At 41.2% G+C, this 23718-nt stretch overlaps 1 protein-coding gene across 2 annotated transcripts in view; it reads left to right on the forward strand.

Moving 5' to 3' along the window:
• The window catches only part of LOC125310508 (inactive dipeptidyl peptidase 10-like), a 135696-nt gene that overhangs the window by 81183 nt on the left and 30795 nt on the right, over nucleotides 1-23718 (forward strand). For both annotated transcript variants that reach the window (XM_048268009.1, XM_048268010.1), the window contains exon 3: nucleotides 4869-4964. In XM_048268009.1, the coding sequence (XP_048123966.1) occupies nucleotides 4869-4964 (96 nt within the window). The remainder of the gene's footprint in view (nucleotides 1-4868; nucleotides 4965-23718) is intronic.

A 23718-nucleotide genomic window follows, 5' to 3' on the forward strand; every position in this document is an offset into this window, starting at 1 on the left:
GGATTTTTTGTGAATGTTTCTTCTTCTACATAAGATTTTAGTCATCTTTAGTTCATGTAATACTTTATTGTCAATGCACAAATTAAGTAACAGTAGTCTGAAACGTTATTGTTAATGCACAAATTAAGTAACAGTAGCCTAGTCTGAAACGAAATGCTGTTTTACATCTAACCAGTGGTGCAAATAACTGACATGTCCAAATGGGCCTTGATGAAATGCGCCGCTAGACTGTTCATACACATTTTAACGGGCCAAAGTTGAAAAGCTTTTGTCCTTATTGTTAGTGCAAATATAGGCTGATTCATGTTCCCTTGCATTGTTTAACTGAGGTCCATGGCTAGTCTGGCTTTCATCAGACCAAGCTCAATCTTTTAAGAAATCAAAAAAATAAATAGCGGGCAGATCAGGCTGGGTTCACCCAGCCTAGTCCATAGGCACCGATATTGTTTAATTTTCCGATTGAGATATACACGCTCTGGCTATTCTAAATGCAAAATGCATCAGGGAGTTATGACAAAACTGTAACTAACAAACTAGATCCTAATAGAAAGTTGTTAGCTTCCCTAAGCTACAGGTAGGATTATAAAGGTAGGCCTATTGACAACATAAATTGTCAATAGGCTATGCTGGCGACACAAATAAAATCTCCTTTGGAAACCAATGGCTTACGCCTTACAGTATCAAGCGGACTTAAACTGTCATATCGTATGCGAAAAGTTGTAATAACATTCACGCAGCTCCATGAGTCAAGGAAAGCGAATGAAGTAGCCACTTCTAAATGGGACCCACTACACAGTAGCTTAAGGTGATTTGCTAAAGCAGCCATAATGAAATGAAGGTGTCATTGTTTGGATACTTCACACACACGTGCTTTTTAATTTCACAGACTACAACTACCAAGCTGTAATCAAAGCACATCGATTCCCCTCTCACACCCTGCACGCACTTAAAACAAAAAATAAACAGGCGCCTCAGTCTCACGCATGTATAGGCAAAACTGTATCAGACCGGTGTAACGTTGGTAAATCTTCCATTGCACAGAATGATTTTGTAGCACGTGCAATAAATGACAGTCGAAAGATACAAACAGTGCTGCTATACATTTGCTTGGTATAACCGCATTTATAGTTTTCTACAAATGCAATAAATCAAATGCCTCCATCACGCTTAACGGTAACATTACCTAGGTCCTTATTGATATTACAAGATTAACGTACCTGCAGTAAAACCAAGCATGTCCGATAAACATCCTTAGATTTATTTCGGCTTCAAGAAGAAATGGGAATTACACTTCATGTGAACATCGTCCTATCCTTATTAGATGTTAAAACTGCAGTAAATTACAGTCCTTGTATGAAGCGTCCATTGTTTTTCCAACCCACTTTTAACTTCCAACAAAATTACGCCTCACTGCAACGATGCGCCATCTAGTGGACAAACGACTACTTCTAAGCCAATACTGAAAATGCAGCCATGATGATGATGATGAATATTTATTTTGGCTTTCTTTTAATCCTACTGATTTTCATTTTTTACGGGGGCAAATCACAAATGAGTGATTATGAGCCAGGTTGATGTGGGCCCTTGAGACCAACATACCATAAAAGATTCACAGAGAACTGTGTCTGCCCTACCCTCCTTTCGGGGGTCCAGTCCAGCGGGGGGCTGCAGATGAAAACTAAAAATGACGGTTCCATGCTATCCATGTAGGGGTACATGCTCACCAAGTTTTGTGTACCCGGTCTTTCAGTGTCCGGGAATCCTTGTTGGTGTACGTCACTAAATGTACACATAAATTATTTTATTGTAAGGCCCCCCATGAACGAAAGTACACAAAACTTGGCATGCATTCAGAGGGTGTCATAATGATCCTACTCTTTTAATTTCGTGCAGTTTGACCTTGTCAGCCAGAGATATTGAGATGAAAACACCTCATTTTTGCTTTTTTTATTTTTAACTAGGTGGCGCTATACATGAAATAAGTGGTAATGGGATGGGTTGACATGCCCCTTAAGACCAACATACCAAAAAAAAGGTGGACCTCCTAGGCCCTACGGTTCTCGAGATATTCACAGAAAACTGTCTCCGGCCACCTACAGGCCAGTTGGTGTATAGTAACATAAATTAATTTATTGTGTGGCCCCCCATGAACGGAATTCCACAAAACTTGGCGTGCATACATAGGGTGTCATAATGATCCTACACTTCCAATTTTGTGCAGTTTTGACTATGTTAGGTCACAGATACCTTCAATTACACCACCTCATTTTTTTACTTTTTTTGTGTTTAACTAGGTGGCGCTATACATGAAATGAGTGGTTATGGAATGGGTTGACATGGCCCCTTGAGATCAACATACAAAAAAAAATGGTCCTCCTAAACCCTACGGTTTTCGAGATATTCACAGAAAACTGTGTCTGCCCTACCCTCCTTTTCGGGGGTCCAATTCAGCGGAGGGGCTACAGATCAAAACGAAAAACGATGGTTCCATGCTATCCATGTGGGGTTACATGTCCACCAAGTTTCGTGTACCCCAGTCTTTCAGTGTCCCGGGAATCATTGACGGAAATTTGGGCATGCGAAAAAAAAAAAAAAAAAAAAAAAAAAAAAAAAAAAATCTGACTAAACCTATAGGACGCCAGCTTGCGGTCATAATTAGCATAGATAGATAGATAGAGAGAGAGAGAGAGAGATATAGAGACAGAGAGAGAGAGAGAAAGAGAAAGGAAGAGACACAGATTGAGTATTATGTAGACTAAAAGATGCAGAACTACAATCTGTTCTGAAGTCCTCATCACCCACATTAGCGCAGAGATTGGATGCATGGGGGCAGGCCTCTCACTGTGCTCAGCCTAACATCTGGACTCTCACAAAACAGGTGTGCTTACCTTACTGCAAGAACACAATTGCTTGTTGCAGTTGGGAGACAAACACGCGCACACACACACACACACACACACACACACACACACACACACACACACACACACGCTGTTGCGAGTCCATGTTGCTTTGGATAAAAGAGTCTGCTTAATATCAGTCAACTTCAACTTCAACACACACACACACACACACACACACACACAGATCCCATGGCTGCTGTGGCTGAAGTGATATGGCCTTAGATTTGTAAAGGTCATGAGGTCAGTCATTGCTCTAGGGAGTACAAGCACTGCTTGGTCGTCGTCCCCCACCATCACTACCACCACTGTTCTGAAAGGAGGCATAACCTAAGCTTGCACTACCAGTTCCTGCAGGAAGAAATAACTCTCTGGAGGATGTAGTTACTCACCGATGGAACACATACTGTATTTACTGCAATACATTCTTTCTGTGTGTGTCATGTGTTAGATGTATGGATGTATATGTACGTATTCCAGTTACAAGAATGAGACCCTGAGGATGCTTGTCTGGATCCATTCTCTGGACAAATTAAGTAAATAAAGAGAGCACAATCGCCTCAGCAAAACCTACTGATGAATGAGAGCCATGATTGAGACTCATACACTTGACGACAATTAAAATAAAAAATACTGTGTATTAAATGTTTTTTTCATTGATCAAAGGGACACTGTTATGGCTAAAAAAAGCTCTTGTTTAGTCCAGTTGTGCTCATTGAATGAATTCTAAGAAAAAAAAGTACGGGTGAGAACTGCAGGAATCTAGATGAAACTAATTTAAACACAGTTTCAGAAAGAATTTATAAATATGCATGTATATATATATATCCTAAAAATGGGGAAAATGGTACAGCATCAGTGAATATTACAGCAAAAAATTACAAAATATATATAATATATACATTTTAAAAATATAGTTTAAGTAAGATCTTTTCATTTTATGGGCATTGAGGATGATCCCCTGAAGGGAGCTGTTAGGAGAGCTGATGCCAGCATCTGACATCCAGTGAGCTGCAAGCAGAGTAGATGATAGTCTACCGTCTCAGTGGGCAAGCAGGAGGCTGTGCCCAGGGACCTTGTGAGATCTTCTCTCTCAAGGACTCTAGTGGTCCTTGGCACTTACCGGTATGTGATATAGAATTCCGGTAACACTTTACTTGACGGGTGAGCTGCTTTGCAATTGTTGGACTTTTATTTTGACAAATTGTTGTCGTTCTGTCTTCCACATTCATGAAAGGTTTGGTATGAATGTTGTGTCATGTCTCATGAAACAGTCATGAATGCTTTATGTGCAGTTTATGACAGCTGCTGTGAATGTGTTATGAACTCACCCGTCAAGTAAAGTGTTATCAGAATTCCTACAGTAAATATGTCTTCCAAAAATGAAATAGGTTTCATAGAAATGACATGACAGTGTGAGTTGCATACAGTATACAGGATCCATATGTATGTCTAGTGCAAATACTGTATGCATTCATTTGCAGTGTAAAAAAAAGAAAACCTCTACATTGTGGAGCAAATTCAGATTCAGGCTTGTTTTTTTTTAAACGTTTGCACATACATATGTTTACGTATTTTATGTCTGCATGTATTTTGTTTGTTTGTATTTGTAGGTTTTAAGTTATATGTGTGACCGCCAAACTGGGACAAGTGAAATTCAGTTAATCTATTATTTTGTAGCTTTTGTTGATGTTTATTGTCTGTATTTATACTTTATCTATATGCCCTTTTGTCACTAAAATCTCTTTTTGCTGCAAATATTCTTACACCTTACTCCTTATGCCTGTTGCTAACTTACTAACTATTTCTGTAGGCAAATAACCAAAATTGAGTTCAGCTCAGATCACAGCAGAAATTACAAAAAGTGAAGTGAATCATTTCAAATCAAATCATCAGCAGCAAAAGTTGTCCTTTGAATCAGTGAAAATTGCCCTTTTAATAAGTGATAAATCTCTCTATCTCTCGCAGCGGATAACGCGGGAGGCAGTAACTCCAAGCTGACAGTGGAGGATCTTTTCAAACCAGAGTTCACCGTCAACGACCCTGAGGCGAAATGGATCAGTGGTGAGTGACTGTGATATTCCCCTTCATCCACTTACAGTGCGCCGTTCAACCACACCATCCCAATCCAGCTCTTCTGCTACTTACACACACGGGGCCAAGACCTTAATGGGGGCGAATCATAATGAATTCAGTACCAGCTTGTGTCTGTGGCACCTCTGCAGAGAAGCTTTGGCAGAAATAATTAAAAAAAAAAGAAAGTGGGGTCAAAAGAGCTGGTTATACTTAACAAGAGAAACAAAGGATAGTTTTAGTCACAGGGGAAAAAAAAGTGTGATACTGATTTTCAGTGAGGAGATTCTTTTTTTGTTCTTTTTTGTTTTTTTTTCTTTGAACTTTGCCTTCATCATGTAGAGTGCATTCAGTATTACACTTTTCTTTGTACTTAGCAAGCTTACTGCTAATGCTAAATTACAGTGTCCCTATATTAGAGCTGAACTTGGTGGTGAATAAGAAGTTTTGATTGTGAAATGAAGCAGAATATATATAAATGTTGCAAGTGTCTAGATTCAGAGCTCTAGTTTTCTCACGAGCAGCTTTGTAGCTCGCTTGTAGACCAACTCACCACAATCAGTACCCTAAGAGAAGGCTATCTGTGCCGTTACGCGTGGGTTGCTGCCCAGTTTATGTTTTCAAATGTGACATAGCCATGTAAAATAAAGGCTTTTTATACATTTTTGGATAGGAAGAGTGCCTTGGATTCCCTCCTTTTTTAAAATCACCACAATCAGTCACTAGAGCCAAGGCCATTTTTAGAGACTTCACGTCATTGTGGCGATAACAAGCTTCAGTCTGCTTCTGCCTCCTCCCTGGTCTCTCCCTCCTCTCCCCTCCTCCTCCTCTCTCCCTCCTCTCCCCCTCTCTTTCTGCCTCAACCCTCCTCTCTTCCTCCTCTCTCCCTCTCTTTCTAATGTCTCCTATGCTCGTCACTATGTTTGTGTCAGTCCAGCCTCTGTTCCTCCTTCCCCCTGTCCTTCTGTTCTGCTTTTGGTTCTCCTCCTGTGTGTTTAACTGACTGACCACATAGGTAATCCCAGGTCTGTGGCTACACCCCGCCCTCCTCAATGCACACAAACATCAACATGCGGAGTACAAATCTGATATATATAAGTATAAATATAAGTATATATATTCTTTTGATCCCGTGAGGGAAATTTGGTCTTTGCATTTATCCCAATCCGTGAATTAGTGAAACACACTCAGCACACAGTGAGCACACAGTGAGGTGAAGCACACACTAATCCCAGCGCAGTGAGCTGCCTGCTACAACAGCGGCGCTCGGGGAGCAGTGAGGGTTAGGTGCCTTGCTCAAGGGCACTTCAGTCGTGCCTACTGGTCGGGGTTTCGAACCGGCAACCCTCTGGTTACAAGTCCGAAGCGCTAACCAGTAGGCCACGGCTGCCCATAGCGCTGACTATTGTGGCCATTGCAGTGCAAATTACAGTAACTCTCACCTCTTTACATACTAATGGTGAAAAAACAACGGACAGAAAAACAATAATTTGCACAAGAACAATAATTTGCACAAGAACAAGCCAGTAGAACCTGTGGCTCTGTGGAGTGTTGGAGTCTCCTTTAGCAGCCTTTATTTTGCGTCTCGTGTTGTCTCTTCTTATCTCTCCTTCTGCTCGTCTATCCATTAATTCCAAGAACGTCTGTCTGGATGTCTGTTGGTCTGTCTCTAGCTCTGTCTGTTCTTCGCATATCTCTCGAAAGGTTTGTCCGACTGATTTCACACCTGGCATGTATCTTGTTAAGGGCACAAGTAAGTGCAGTGTGAAGTTTGACATTGTTTGGATCATAAATGCAAAAGATATTGTTAAAAGAAGCATTTATCGGCTCTTTGTTGCCATAGCCGCTCTCCTCCCATTTCCCACTCACAGCATAGCACTCAATCAGTCTGCATCTACAGAAATTAGCACAATCCAGTGCTGTATCCAGAAAGGTGTTTGGACGTGAAATATGAAAGATAGTGTTAAAAGACATTATGGCTGACCTCAACAATGTAGAGACCGCTTCTATATATTAAAACATTCAATGGATCTTGATCTTGACCTCAACAACATGCCAACTGACACTGGGATGCAGTTTCTGTTCAAGCTCTTAAATTAGATGTAGCTTAAACCCTATGTCAAAACAGTGGGGGGTGTAGTCAGACGAATAGATATCTAGAAACTTTTCTTATGTTGGAGGGGAGAATGGTGGACCAAACATGCCCTCTTGGTTTGCCCCTGAATAAATCCCTCTCGGTGATTCTTCCTTCACAAACATGGCCTTTAGCCACCACAGCAACACAAATCATTAGCTTCCTTTTTTAAGCCCGTGGGCGCAAGAGGAGACAGTAATTAAAGGGCCGAGGAAACAAAGAGACAGAAAGAGAGAGAGAGAGCAAGACAGGGAAAGAAGAAAGAAAAGCAAAGAAAGACATAAAAGAGTATTAAATGGCGAGACAGCTGCAGAGGGCTGCAGAGACAGCATGAGGGTGGAGTGAAGCGCGTGCAGAGAGCCTCATATCATGCGAGACCGGTAAACAAAGGGACATTTTTCGGCAGCCTGTTGCGTTTCAATATGTCTATGGAGGCCTGATGCTGCTTCTCATGCTGCCTCTTTGATGGAATGCATTAACGTGGATCGGCTCCCCGTCTGCTCCTCAGGTGTGCGCTGATAGATCAAGCTACGGCTCTCACACCGGCCTCGTAACAATAGCTATTCCTCACACACACACACACACACACACACACACACACACACACACACACACACATGCACACAGAATCCCTCTTTAGCCCCTGCAAGACAGCCTCGAACATCTGGGCCGACCGCGACTATAATGAATAATTACTGTATCCCGTCTCCGAGCATCGAGCAGAGATTTCCATCTCCCTCCCGTCAGATGGTTTTTGTCTGAGACCATTGATGAGGGGGAATGGATCAGACAGTGTTAACTGCCCATCGAACATTAGCTGGAATTCTAATGGCGCGGGTAGTATCGATCCCACACCTCCGTCAGGTTCACCCGGTCTCGGCCAATGAGGATGGAGTGTGATTTATTGTCTCAGTGCCATGGTCTGGCACCTGGGCGCTATGGTAACAAGCTAACGCTCACATTCTGTTTAAATCAGATGAGGGTGCGGGGCTATACATATGAATGCATCACTACATATTTGCAAGGTGTTTGTATGCTGAAAGTAGACATACTGTACTAGGTGTATAGTGAGTGGTATGCTGTATAGAAGTGTATATATAGTACCTATACCATAATATGATATTGAGTAATACTGTATAAAAATATATAATAATGAAGAACCATTTGTGGACACCACCTGACCGATGATCACCTCAGTCTTCAAAACGATATTGATTGGCAACACTGGTGCACAGTACATGTAAATGGCCAATGGGAAACAAACCTCTTGGCACCAAAATAGCTTATGCTAACTGACTGAAGTGAACCCCTCAGCGATGCAAAGGTTGAGTGGCACCTTTGGGTATACATCAGAGACGACTTTTGTTCCTCGGGATGTAAGTAAGCCTACCCAGACACATCTTAATCTTTCTGTGTTCGAAGAATTAACAAGTGGTTATGGTTATGGATGGTTATGGTTATGGATTTAGCAGATGCCTTTGTCCAAACCGACACATAAATACAAACAACATAATAATATTTAAAATTGAACAGGGAACAGATTAGAATGTAGGTCAAATATAATAAGGAGAATAGTTATAATACACAATAATATCAATTCAATCAATAGCTTAATAAAAAGCAATGGAAAAAAGGGGAAAGGCAATAATAAAATATAATATACAATACAATACAATAATGTCCATTCAATCAATAATATAAAAACAATGACATGCTAAGACTACATTAAGGAGAATATTAATAATAAACAATAATGTCAAATTAATTAACAGCCCAATTGAAATAAAACAACATTATACAAACCATAACACATAAGTGCTTAAACAACTAAGTATATGTCGAATAGGAATGTCTTTAGACCCCTCTTAAACGACCCAAAACTACCACAGGAACGGAGAGCACTGGGCAATTCATTCCACCAAAATGGAACCACTGAAGAAAAGAGTCTGGAATTAGACCCAGTTTTCATGACTGGTCGACACAACAGACGCTCACAAGAAGACTGCAGTGGGCGGTTGGGGATGTAAGGCTTGATTATTGAATTAAAATAACTAGGAGCAGATCCAGTTAGTGTCCTATAGGCCAAAGTGAGAGATTTAAATTTAATTCAGGCTACTATAGGGAGCCAATGGAGAGTAGGAGAGGAGTTACATGTGTCCTCTTTGGCTGATTGAAGACCAGGCGTGCTCCAGCATTCTGAATCAGCTGTAATGATCTTGTTACACAAGCGGGTAAGTCAGCTAATAGTGAATTACAATAGTCCAGCTTAGAGATGACCATGGTCTGAACAAGAAGTTGTGTGGAATCTTGTGTCAGATAAGGTCTGATCTTCCTAATGTTGTAAAGCATAAACCGACATGATTTTGCAATAGAAGCTATATGCTCAGAGAAGTTAAGTCGGTCATCAATTACAACGCCCAAGTTTCGTGCCGATCTAGTTGGGGTCAGTGAAGTTGAGTCAAGCTGGATGTTAATCTGTTGGGGAATAGCTGTTTTAGCTGGAAACACCAAAAACTCTGTTTTTGAGAGATTAAGCTGAAGGTGCCGATCTTTCATCCAGGCTGAAATATCCTTAAGGCATGCAGAAATCCAGTGGGAAACACTAGAGTCATCAGGTGGGAAAGACAGGTAAAGTTGAGTGTCGTCTGCATAACAGTGATAGTCAAATCCATGGGTGTAAATAGAGAAAAGCAAGTGGTAACACTTTACTTACACTTTACGACAGTATCGACAGAAGAGTGACATGACACTGTCATGAACACATGACACTGCCATGACACATGAAACCTAACACTAACCCTTACTCTAAACCTAACCTCTAACCCTAATCCTAACCCCAACCCTGACCCTAACCTTTACAGTACTCTAAACCTAACCCTAATCCTAACCCTAATTTGTTATGACAAAAATGGAATGTCACTTAATAACAGAAGCGTTATGTCATAAATGTTTATGACACGTTCATGACAGTGTCATGTCACTCTTATGTCGACACTGTCAAGTAAAGTGCAACCGAATTATGTTCAATTTTGATTTAAGCTCCATTTTATTTATTTATAGAATACCATAAACAATTGAGCCAAAGAGGCTATGTGTGTGACACATTGTGGCAAAAGAGATACTGGTGCAGTATGTCATTATGGCTTTGTGTCTGAAGGTACAAGGTCATCTAACCAGACCAGCATGCATCTGTGGTTCCTCTGTGGCATAACAGGTGGTTAATATCGGCCTCATTAGTGCAGGCAACCTGGGAACTGAGGTACTCATCAAACCACTGAGGCAGTCGCTGGGTCTCCGTTCAGCTCATTCACACATTCTCAGTGTGTGTTGCCATCCACTGTGTGATGTGAATCAAGATTAGACATTCTCCTTATGAAGAGATCTAAACAGCTGTGGGATCGAAACGTCATGTAATAAACGGGTTGCATCATTAATGGTTTTATGCGGATGTCAAGTGTTTTCAGTCAGGATTTCTTATTCGAATGGTCAAAATCTGCACTAAAAAAGTTGAATGGAAACCCAGCTAGTGTGTGCTTAGAGAAAAAGAAAACAGCAGACCTAATTCTATCTCATGCTTCTATCTCAGGTTTAAAGCTATAGGAGACCACATATAACCATAACAAAACCATAACAATAATAATTATATTTTCAAGATGACTTACTGGACACTTACTGGAGGAGACTTAATGTTAGGCTGGAGAGTGTTTGTTTTCTCCCAGCATATTCTATCCAAGTCCAGGCCAGGAACAGTAGTCTTTCAGCACAGGCCAGCACAAAACCAGCATTGCAGAATTCAGGCCAATAGACTGGCTTTCACAAGGAAATATGTTTATCAAGCTTCCAATATTGGTGGGGGGTGTTGTAGAAATGTTATTGTCTGTCATATTAACATATTATTATGACATATTATTGTCCGGCCCTTTGTAAGCTCACTGCTGTAAACAGATAACAGACCCAAAATGTTGAACATGGCTGTGTGCACTCATTTTTGTGATCCTTAAAGTAAATACGGCCATATGCAAATACTGATTTAAGACATCTGAATTTGCCATAACAAGCAGTGAACTAGTGTTAATTTCCTCAGACGAGACGAGAGGAAAAATGTTTGTCAACGACCTTTTTTTTCATGACTAAGACGAGACGATGACGAGACGGCAGTAATGTCCTGAAACACTGACTAAGATTATCTTAAGATGAATTATTGTTGACGAAAAAAGACGAGACTAAAATGTTTTGCATGAAATAAGAACTAAGATAAAATCTCTCTTCATTTTCGTCTACAAAATGAGAAGACAGAATATCTAGCTGTTATGTTTTCAAAATATTCCGAATGAGTTCATACGCAACAGCTTTCCTGTAGGCTAGTCTACGTGCTGTTGCTGCAACCCTGTGGCTGCAACACGAAAACTACATGGAACAAGAACACTGGAGATTTCTGCCAGAGTTACCAACTAACTACCTAAGCTTTATGCCACAATGCTACATACCCAGAAGTTGAAGCTTCTCTCATACAAATTAACATCCACCAGAATGTCCATACGAAAATGTTCATCATGTAATGTCAACTATTTAACTAGTTAGACTGATGATGCAAAGTTTGCTAGCAAGTAAGCTAATATGGAAAGTTAAGCTAGCAAGTTAGCTATGGCTAAGATGGAGAGTCTGTTTGGGGAATGTGTTGTGTTTGGTATATATCGCCATCTAGCGAGGAGGAGTAAAACATTAAAACTTTGGTCTCACGACAGTGTTTCTCAAACTTTTTCAGTTTCAGGACCACTTAACTAACCCTAGCTAAAAGAGAAAAAAAAAGATTAGACCTACTTCAACAGTAGCCTATAATTAGTCTACACTATAGGCCTACTCACTGAACCACCTTGCTTATTGTCTTTGCACTTTGCTTATTGTGTGGATTCATACTGTATGATTTAAACTGGCATATCTTACATAGACAGTGTTGCAGAACTGTTTTTACATACAAGTTGGTTCAATATTGCAAACAACTCATCTATATTATATTTTACCACGCCTGCTCACGGACCACTTCAGATAGCTTTATGGACCACCAGTGATTCCCGGACCACACTTTGAGAAACACTGGTCTACGAATAAGACAGTGGTCCAGTGTAATCTTTTACTGTCTATGGTCAAATCCCAGCCGAGCTATAACTGTAGCTCGACTTACCTGTGCATGTAAATATACTGACTGACAAAAAATCAGAATGAGTAATTATAACAGACGAGTAGCCCTGTGGACACACAATATTGTTGGAAAATTGAGATGTGTGAAACACTATTTGACTCAAATGGTAATCAGAAATAATTTGTTATAAAAAAAGACTAAAATGTGTTGACTAAAACTGACTAAGACTAAGATACCTTTAGTTTTCTTATGACTAAAACTAGACTAAAATGACGAGACTTTTAGTCGACTAAAACTTGACTAACAAAAATGATATTTGAATGACTAAATATGACAAAGACTAAAAAGGACATTTCGTCACAAGACTAAGACTAAGACTAAATTAAAAAATAGGTAACAAAATTAACACTACAGTGAACTGAGATTGCCAAACGTTTCAGCAAAATAGGTATTTGTTTCCTCCTGGATTTGTCATCAAATCTGAGAAATGCAGTGAGATGAAGCAAAGTCACAGTGAAGTTAACCGAACACCCTCTCAAACACTCACTTCCAAGTGCAGTCTGACAGGGATTACAGTGTTTCACCAGGCAGACAGATTCACATCAGCACCCATACTGCGTGTAAAGTCACAGTAGGATGGATGGCTTTCTGTTTTCTGCAGATATGGAGGGTCTGTGTGGACCTGCACACATTTCAGTGTCTGCCTATTACAGTGACAGAGTTTAGATGAAGTGGGGAGTTAACTTGCATGTTATGTGAGTGGTGACATTTTTTTTTTTTCAAAGAAAAAATAACACTTTTGTATGTTTTGTACGCCTACACTTATTTTATCATCAATCGTGGAAGATCTTTTAATTTGTATAAAATAGATTATGCTAATGTAATTTAAATTATTTGTGTTTTACTAATTTTCACTGGGTGCAGAATCAGAATTTCATTGTCTAAAATATAAGCATCCAAATGTAGTTAATGTAGCTATACAATTAGATTTGATGTAATTATTATTGCATTATTACACATTATATTTTCCATTAAAGCACATATTTTAAATGTCACATAAGTAGCTTAAATGCTCATATGAAAAAGAGTTTCATGGGAAATCTGTCTCTCCGTTTAACTCTTTAGCATATTGTGAGTGTATTTGTGGAGATCTAGCTAAAGAAAATGTGAATCAGTGCACATTTTCATCAGCTGTGTAATGCCCTCGGTTTGGCATATAACAACGACTCACTTAACTGAACAGCTGTGGGTTCACACACTTCATGCTGTCTTGTGAAAAACAGCAAATCTGTTTGTGGAAACAGAAAAAATCCAGTTGTCTCAGGACAACATTACTGTAATGGAAACACAAAATTAAATTGCAGCAAATTCAATGTTACAGTAACAAGATTAACCAGTTTCCATCAACCCCTCACCATCTCCTATTGGAATGGTGAAGATTCACATACAGCAGCTGGACAGATTGGAAACATCCACTATGAACATGTGTGCAATTTACATGGTCCTCTTATCAGCGTTTTTAACACTGTTTGTTCTCCAGCCTCTAGTTAGCCTATATGTATAGTATAAGTATAAGTATATATACTCTTTTGATTCCGTGAGGGAAATTTGGTCTCTGCATTTATCCCAACCCGTGAATTAGTGAAACACACTCAGCACCCAGTGAACACACAGTGAGGTGAAGCACACACTAATCCCGGCGCAGTGAGCTGCCTGCAACAACAGCGGCACTCAGGGAGCAGTGAGGGGTTAGGTGCCTTGCTCAAGGGCACTTCAGCCGTGCCTACTTGTCGGGGTTCGAACCGGCAACTCTCCGGTTACAAGTCCGAAGCGCTAACCAGTAGGCCAGTGCACTGCACCATGGTGTCATCGTGAATGACATGCAAATACAGATATTACTGTAAGGTTTGATACAACAGTCGTGTTGCATAGGCTACACATAGTTACAAATACCTTCAAAATTGAAATTCTAACATGGTGATAATGAGACACGCAGTGGAGTCTTTTGTAATAGTAGCATCGTACCAGCCGGCCAGATACGGATCTCATTGTGAACGCAGGGATAGCGACTGCACTCCAAACACAGACGTACAAATGCAAATCCCTGCCGCTGCATGCCGTCTCTCATGGCCGTCTCTGGGAGAGATCTCCGCTTTGATCTGTGTGGAGCACTGGCTTTGAACTGATTGAAAGACCGTTTAGTGTTTACTGCTAATGTTTATGGTTTAACTTTTATGGAGCCATAACAAAGAAGGATATATATTTTTATTTGTAGATAGATAGAGAGAGAGTGTGTGTGAGTTTGTGTGTGTGTGTGTGTGTGTTTTATGCATAATAACAGATGTAGGACTGGATTTTGCTGTCAAGCGATGATCACTCAGATAGATAGATAGATAGATAGATAGATAGATAGATAGATAGATAGATAGGCATGATAGATATACATGATAGATATACATGATATAGAGATATGTGTAATGAACGAATATGTCTATCTCTATCTCTTTTCCATAAGATTCTCTCAGGTAGCATCTGGTCCGCAGGACAGCAAGGTCCTATGCCATTATGTTTAGCAAAAAGCTGGCGAAAATGAGAGCCTGCAATCTCTTCTCTTATCTAGGACCCTCCGAACTCAATAGCCCTATATGCCTAGAATCCATAATGAGGAACCGTGTAGAAGAGAGAGGAGAGGAGAGGTATGTAAAGTGGAGTTCTTCAAGCATCCATTTAGTGCAGAGACAGAAATATCAAGGACATGACAAGGCCCCTTGATGGGACTATGCATATGGCCGATGTCCTTGATGGGTACCCTCGGAACATCCCAGATGCGTACGACCATGTAGCTTGCCCCTCAGTAATGGGCAAGGTGATTTATTTTGATTTCCGCTCCCCTCCTCCTTGATACCATCCCCTCTGCACCCCCACCTGACACACACACACACACACACACACACACACACACACACACACACACACACACACACACACACACACACACACACACACACACATCTCCCCCAGCCCATCTTCTTCGTTGTCATGACAACGGACAGATGGACCTACTTACACTGGTGACCAAATGATCCTGCTTGTTTTTTTTCGTTTTTTTTTTTCCACACGACTTCAGTTGTCATATTATTGTCTAATGATGGACAATATTGCAGTGGTTTCTGAGCTAGAGATGTGACCAATGCTTATTTTGATGTTTTCCCTCTCTTCCTTTCTTTCGTTCTTTTCTTTCATTTCTTTCTTTCTCTCCTGCATTCTTTCTTTCTGCATTCCTTTCTCTCTGTTTTGAAGCATGCCTTAGACCCATTTGCAGACTAATGAGCTCGCCTTTTAATAATAGCCTGGTCCTAAGGAGGTGACTGTCATTGACTAAGGTGAGCCACGACGCTAAAAGGCCAGTGAAAGGTTAGCCACTGAAACTGGACCCCAGGCACAAGGACAGCTGTGCCGATTCACAACAGATTCCAGACCTGTCTAAGAAAGAAAGGTTTTGTGAAAAAACTTCCTATTTAGTTTTAGGGACTATAAAGCACATTTGTTTGTTATATGCATTCTTAGATAATAAACAAATAAACAAATCAATAGATCAAGGTCATTGGTAAGGCAGCATGTATCCATTTATTGCATATGGTAAGGGCCAGAGAAGGACTTTCGAAACTGGAGGGGACATAGATATCTACAGTATTTGTAAATAGCATGATAGGATAATACATGTACAAGCAGGAACCATCAAGCAAGAAGACACATAAAAGTAAATTGAGGCAGCACAGGCGCCCCTTGGCCAGATCCACATGCACACACACACACACACACACACACACACACACACACACACACACACACTCACACACTCACACACGGCCCTGTCTAAAGGGGGAAACTGAAGATGAATATAACCAGTAAGGGATTTGTTGTTTTGCAGCTCCAGCAGCCCTCTCTCAACTCATTAGAGAAGCCTAATTATCATCGCTGCATTGTATTAATATTTGCCTGACCTATTTCAACATTTAACAAGGCAAGAACAATGTCAGACACAACAATCTCGGATCAGGATGACCACAATAGGCTGCAATAATAATGACAAAAGGTACTACTCATAAACGTATGTGGCGACAGTTGAATGTAAAAAATAAATATGCGCTCACGTTGCTACCAGAGGTAGCCTTGCAATGACAGACTTGGACTGAGATTTCTAATACCATCGCTGAGCAACCACCGTGGTTTCTAAGAGAATTATATACTCTTATTTGTTTGTTCGATGTAACTTTTAGAACCTATTTCTTATTTACAATGACACCCTGATAATTGCCAGGCAACACAACTAATCAAACCAAAATCAAACATTTATGAAGATCATTAAAAGTGCAGACAAGTAGACCCTTAAGAACAGTGATTGAAATAAGTGTTTTCAGTTGTAGTATTTTGTGTAGCAGCTTCCAGTCATTAGGGGCAGCAGTGTGGAATGACGACAGGCCTAACGATGTGTTGGATTTAGTAGGCCTTTACTCAGCTCTAGAAGGAAGACCATGTAATACACTTGGCACCAAATACTGGCTGCAACAGCTGACTTAAATTGGGCGGTGAGTGTCCAAGAGGAGTTTTATAAATACTCTCTCTATCATTTAATGATGGACGTTGCACAGCGACCTGGTTAGGTCTGCTGGTGGGCAGCTGGCTCTGTCTGATAAGAGCAAGGGATGCTGTTGCTCATCTGCTCCTGTGGCCCAGTCTGTAGAGCTGGGTCCCGGCTAACAACATAAAACCCAGTGGGCTCAACACTCGCTTGCACAGATGCACACTGATGAAATGTACTGTATGTATATGTATCTGTACAGTAGGCTACAGTAAGTCACTTTGGACAGAAAGTGTCGGGCTAAATGAATTAGCACAAATGTTAGCATGTGTCAGGCTTCCCTGTCCTCCTCCTCTCTTCTCATCACCTGATGTATGTACTGTATGTGCAATATCCATAAAACATCTAGCGTCTGCAGTGAGGTGGTCTGTTGGAGCCGTGGTGTTGCTCTCTGTGTTTTGTCTCTCGGAGATGTCATGATGGCAGCTGTGGGACGCTAGCCCGAAGGCTCCCAATTAAAGTTAGTCTTTGGTGCATAGAGACACCACATGCCTTTGTACCTGATCCCCAAGTGAATCAATTAGAGGACTCAGCTTTTGGGCTGCTGGCGTGTGTGTGTATGTGTGTGTGCGTGCGTGCATGTGTGTGTATGTGTGTGTGTGTGTGTGGTTGTGTGTGCCTGTGTTAGCCTGGACATCCAGACCCAAATCTAGAAAGATTTAGGGTCTGGTTATGAGTAATGAAAATGCCCCAACTCGAGGGGAGGCACCAAGCATACATTTGATAATATCACTTGGATAATACTACGACTAATGTTTACGGACTGATTCCGGACTTCGACGCATTCGGATAACACTATGACCAATGTTTGCTGACTAATTCCGGACTTCAACATCACAGCGCTGTCGTCATCTGTTTACCTCGCCTCTGGCCCGCCTATATCAGATACACCAATGTGATTGGTGAAGCTCAGTTCCAAGGGCATGGGTAATGAGAATCATTACTGATTGCCAAAGTGACTGGCTGAGCCAATTCAAATTGTGCTCTCGTGAGAACTCAATGAGAAGAGAAGAGAACTCGTGAGAAACTCTGTAAAATACCTGCCTGCAGTCAGCCAAGAGGTCTACCTTTCATAACATGGACATAATCCACTGAACGCTATTTCATTTATGCCAAAACTGGATTTTGGGAAAGTAGAGACTTCTTTGGTTCAACAGATGCTGTCTGTTAGTGTAGATGAATAGGATAGATTTACAGTGTTTTCAGTGCCTACCTAAAAAATGTTTTACCCGGTAGAGGTTTTTTATGTGCAAAAGGTTGTATTTGCCTTTTTCCCTTGCGAAATAATTCATGCAACGATGTTTACTTATTCATTGCAAGTGATTACTCATTCATTCGAACGATGCTCATGACATTAAAAGTGCATCCTGCGAATCTCGAACCGCTGCAGTGTGCAGTTGCTCTGCAATTAACTCCTCCTCTGACAACATGATGACGGCAAGTCAAGGACACTGCCGAATATCACACGATTCAGGAGTAATGGTGGGAAAATCAGGAGTTATTCTGTCTCCTGCTGAGTGTATGCAATCAGTTAGACAAATATTAAAAAGGGGGAAAAGGCTGAAACCTCACACGTGAGGTCTTTTTACCCCCCAACAACACATAAAACAAACACATAAAATATACTTTGACGTATTTGCCTATCACAGTTTATACAGAGTACATGTATGCACAGTAAAGATGCATGGTACTCAGTATACACAGTACATCTATTTATTTTCCATGTGAATTAATTACATCTATGTTGCCTGAACACATCGTTTAAGGTCTTTGGGGCAGATAGATATAAAAAGATAAAGATCCCAGATGCTTTGCAGCAGGGTATGTCTCATAGACATTCTTGTGTATGGGTTCACTCTTATAAAATGTCCCTCCATTTGTTTTTTTCTAAAGCCCAAGGTTTCAGTCATGTCTCTCTCTGTGTTTGCTTGTATTTATGGGTAATGGAAGGTCACGTTCACACTGATTAAGAGAAGCGAAGTGAAGCGAAGACAAATCTGACTCTCAAGCGGGTACTGTTATGCATGACAGCGAAAAACTTGGCCTGTGTTACTGCATGGCTTACAAAGGATCAAAGGGAAGTGCACAGGTGCACTAGGTGTGACGAGCGAAGGCAACCTCTGCCACACTGCAGACACAGCTCAAACAAATAGTTCTGGAAGTGTGGAAAGTGAAAGTAATGCTTGTTTGCTAACTCATTTTTCAGTTTGCTAACTCTTTTTTCAGGAATACATTATACAGAAGGACCAGTATACGGCAGAGATAGGTTTTCCAAACGGTATAATGGATATACTTCATCTTCTGTAACAAGAAAAAGAGTCCTGATGTAAATGTAATGATGCTAACACAATCAACCAGAAAATATAGTGCAGGTTGCAAACTATGTGGAAAAACATACACTGTAAAAACACAGCAGGATCTAGTCAAGTTGTCTTCTCTGAGAACATAGTGTGTAGTATCACATTTGTGTAATTAACATGACTCTACATGTTGACATGATTCAAATTGTTTTTTTTTTACAGTTTTAGACTTTTTTGCAATGTTAAAACCATAGACTGTAAAAAACAAATGTGTTGAAAATAACACAACTTGTGTTGTTTTTTAACACATCTCTATGTCCAGACAAGGACAACACACTTTGCGTTGTTTCTAACACATTGTTTTTGCTATACTGTGTACACTCCTAGAACAAATATGTTGAAAATAACATAACTTGTGTTGTTTTTTAACACACCTCTATGTCCAGATATGGACAACACAGTTTGTGTTGTTTCTAACACATTCTTTTTAAGACTGTATGGAGATCTACCTGCGAGTCTGCACTGTACTGAGCCCTGGTCATTTACCACCCCTCATTATACGACGACACAGCGGTATTAAAGTCCTGTCCCCTGCCTGTGTGCACACTGCCTACACTGATCGATTCTCCCTGACAAACAGACTTTGACGCCGTGAGTAGCTGTGCGTTACAGATGATAAAGGATCGCCCCTGGACTCACTGTCATGGGGTGTGTGTGTGTGTGTGTGTGTGTGTGTGTGTGTGTGTGTGTTTGTGTGTGTGTGCTGTGTGTGTGTGTTGTGTGTGTGTGTGTGTGTGTGTGTGTGTGTGTGTGTGTGTGTGTGCACAGCTCTCTAGCTCATTGCTCACAGAGGAAATTCTCTCACACTCTCGCAGGTTTTCAGCTTAAGCACGAAGAAGAATGCTTCCCCCAGCCACAGGAGACAGCGGACTTATAAACAGACCTGCTTTACATATTAGAATATGGCTGGAAGTGGGAAAAAATGTAAATGTATTGTAAATATTGGATTAGAGTGAGAGAGAGAGAGAGGGAGAGAGAGATAGAGAGAGCATGAAAAAGAGAGAAGCAGGAAGAAAGGGAGGGCTTCATGAGAACTAAATGAACTTAAAAAGGGGGGAACATCACTCCAGAGCCTCCTCATTGCTATTCATCGGCGAGCATTTTGAATTACCGTGCGGTCGTGTTTGAGAGCCGATTCTGCCGTGCAGACGGCTTGCGGGTAAACAAGTACTTTTTTTTTGCTGGTGGCCGAGGGGCTTTTTCATGCAATCCTCACTCTCTCCTCGTTTTCTCCTTGCTCTTGCCGCCCAAACAGAATGGGCCGAGAAAGGCATCGTCTTTTGAAGATTACACCCGGGCGGGGAACGTGCCTGGCATTCACCCCGGAGTAGACAGAAAAAAGAAGACTTGAAGTAGAGAGGGAGAGAAGAGTGCAACAGAAGGATACTGACGCAGAGAGGGGGATAGAGGGACAGAGGTAGAAGAGAGAGAAAGAGATTGACAGAGATGGAGACCGAGGGGAAGAATAGAGGTGGCATCTTCCTCTTCTGCTGCGTCCCTCAGAGACGAGGCGCTGAATGAAATCAGACATGCTGCGGGATGAAAGCTCGGCATTGTCAAGCCCGTCTCTTCCTCCAGATGTGAGAGAGGGCTTATACGCATACTGTAGAGAGCACTTAGAAAGAGAGAGACAGAGAGAGACGGGGAGAGAGAGAGAGAGAGAGAAGTAGATGAAGACATAGAAAGAAGGGGAGATGGAGAGCACACAGGATGGGCCATCTGAGCTATTTCTGTCTATTCTACTGTGTACTGTGTCTACATAGGTTTTGTGTGTTTTGTCTCTGTGTTGGTGTGGACTTCTTTGCGTGTCATATTGATGGGAAGGACATCCTGGCCCAAGTGTGTGTGTGTGTGTGTGTGTGTGTGTGTGTGTGTGTGTGTGTGTGTGTATGTGTGTGTGTGTGTGTGTGTGTGTGTGTGTGTGTGGAATGAAAGGGGAAAAAAGCTGCAGAACGACTGGTATCCATGTGGAGGAGACCACACTAAGCTGCAAGTAGAGCTACAGCCGATCCGCAGTGACACTGATATTAAAACAAATAGCAATGGAACACTGGAGGCCCTGAGGAAATAAATCACTAGTCCTCCACAGAGATGCTCCCTGCCATGGAGACACCAGTGCTGGCATTTTGGAGAGGAAATCTCTGTAATGTGTCACCAAATGCCAAAGAAACTATATGAAGCCATATAAAGGAAAGTTAATATGTGAATGATGTATGGCCTCACTTCAAAAACTCATATTCATAATTCATTCAGCACCCATTCGTGTATTCATTATTGATCAGACCCCGAGCATGTGAAGACAAGCTCAGCTCATGCTGTGTCTCTTTAAAGACGCTGTTATGAATGCAAGGCAACGGTGAGAGGCCAGTGGGGGACTGCAGAGGAAGGTGTGGGTTTGTTCATTACATTTACATTTATATGTACATTTATTCATTTAGCAGATGCTTTTATCCAAAGCGACGTACAGAAATGAGAAATGACACTCGAGCTACAGTGCAGAGGAGGTGACATCGTTTGCTAATGAGTTGGGTCTTTGGAGTGTTGTTGTCATAGACTGAGTGGAGGTCCCTTGTGGAGTGGAGGGTGAGGGTTGGGCAGATGCTCAGGTGAGGAGTCCATCTCTCTCTTTTGCTTTCTTCACACTCCCAATGCTCCCTCTAATGCTGTTGTCTCTTCTTCTTCTTCTTCTTCTTCTTCTTCTTCTTCTTCTTCTTCATCTTTCTCTCCATATCTTCATCTTCATCATCTTCTTGCTGCTGCTGCTGTTTTTTCTTGAAAGAGCCAATGTAAATCACTTGGAAATTCTATTAGAGAAAATGGCTGAAATATGCACATAATATATTCTGAAAACATATTTCTCTATATACAGAATATAAACAAACATAACATATTTCCCTCTGTGTGTCTATTAAACATTTCCCTCCCACTCCTGACTTGTGCAGTCATCTGTCTGTGTGTGCATGTATGGTTCATGTTCTCTCTCCCCCTCTCGTCCCATTCTCCTTGTGCATGACTCTCTCTCTCTCTCTCTTTCTCTCCCTCTCTCTTTCTCTCTCTCTCTGTCTCTCTCTCTCTCTCTCTGTCTATCTCTCTCTGTCTCTTGTACATGAACACTTTGCTGCAGTAGAAGACAAGTATCTAAATTTAGACTGTCAAGTTTGCAAGTCATATCTCATGTTGAACAAGTTTTACCACCAACTCCCAATCTGTTTATCTTTCCCTTTTCCTCTTCTCTCTGTCCATCCTCCATTTCTCTCTATCTCTCTCTCTATCTCTCTCTGTCTCTCTCTCTGTCACAAACACTTACTCTTACAGACAAACATACAAAAAAATCTCAGACACAAATCTCCCAATATTGACCCTTTCAAGAGAGTTCCATTATCAGCATCATAGTTGGCCCCACAAGACTTCCTTTTTAACATTCCATATGTTATCTTAATGCAGAGGAAGTAGATTGGGGCCCAAATAGAACGTTCAAGCATTGTTTTTGTTTTTATTGTTGAAAGGGTCTATAACCTGTTTTCTCATGTTTTCCTCACATCTAGGAATTTCCAGTTCAAATGTACCATGAAGAACTCAACACTGAATCCTCTCTCATGTCTGACCTCCCTGATGTGACATGACCAAACTCTTTTTAATCCACCTCATTCATTAAACAGGAAATCCATTGGCCCCAGCAGTGGCACAACTGGCTGGGGCACATGCACCGTACACCGGCGACCCGGGTTCGATTCCCACCCCGTGGTCCTTTCCGGATCCCACCCCTGCTCTCTCTCCCATTCGCTTCCTGTCACAGGTCTTTCACCCCACTGTCACTATCATTAAAGGCACAAAAAGGCCAAAAAAATATACTTAAAAAAAAAACAGGAAATCCATCCAGTTTTCATCTTCCATCCATTCTGTTTACATTATAACTTAGTGTAGTCTCAACAGGCTAACTAGAATATGCTTCAACTTATATTTCTTTCGAAATCTTAACAATTGCACTCAATATGGATATTCTATATAATAATAATAATAATAATAAGACTGACAGAAAAATCTAAAAGTTTGCTTTTACATGGCTTAGGATACATCAAGCACCGTCTACTGCCACATTCAATTCAATACAACACAGCTTCGGCCGGAAATAGAAAACTAGATTTTTGAATACTGGGTGTTATGGCGACTGAATAGGTGGGTGTTATGGCGACGTCCATTGTTGGCTAGAGAATATCGTGGATACATATTGCCTCCTCTCTCACACAGCTTCAATAATGATTACATATTCAGCACCCCAGCTTGACCGTCAGGCCTCCTGGGAAAGAGGCTGTTCACATTAATACTTTAATATGACAGGATAGTGGAGAATGACAGGAAGTGAGTGGGAGAGTGAGAGTCTGGTCTGGTCTGGTCTGCCCTGTGCTGTGTCCTGCGTTGCCATTATGTAAGCCTCTCTTGCTTCCTGCTGATGCTCTGTGCAGCTGTGC

The sequence above is a fragment of the Alosa alosa genome, chromosome 17 (genome assembly GCF_017589495.1).
Source record: "Alosa alosa isolate M-15738 ecotype Scorff River chromosome 17, AALO_Geno_1.1, whole genome shotgun sequence".
NCBI classification, from domain to species: domain Eukaryota; kingdom Metazoa; phylum Chordata; class Actinopteri; order Clupeiformes; family Clupeidae; genus Alosa; species Alosa alosa.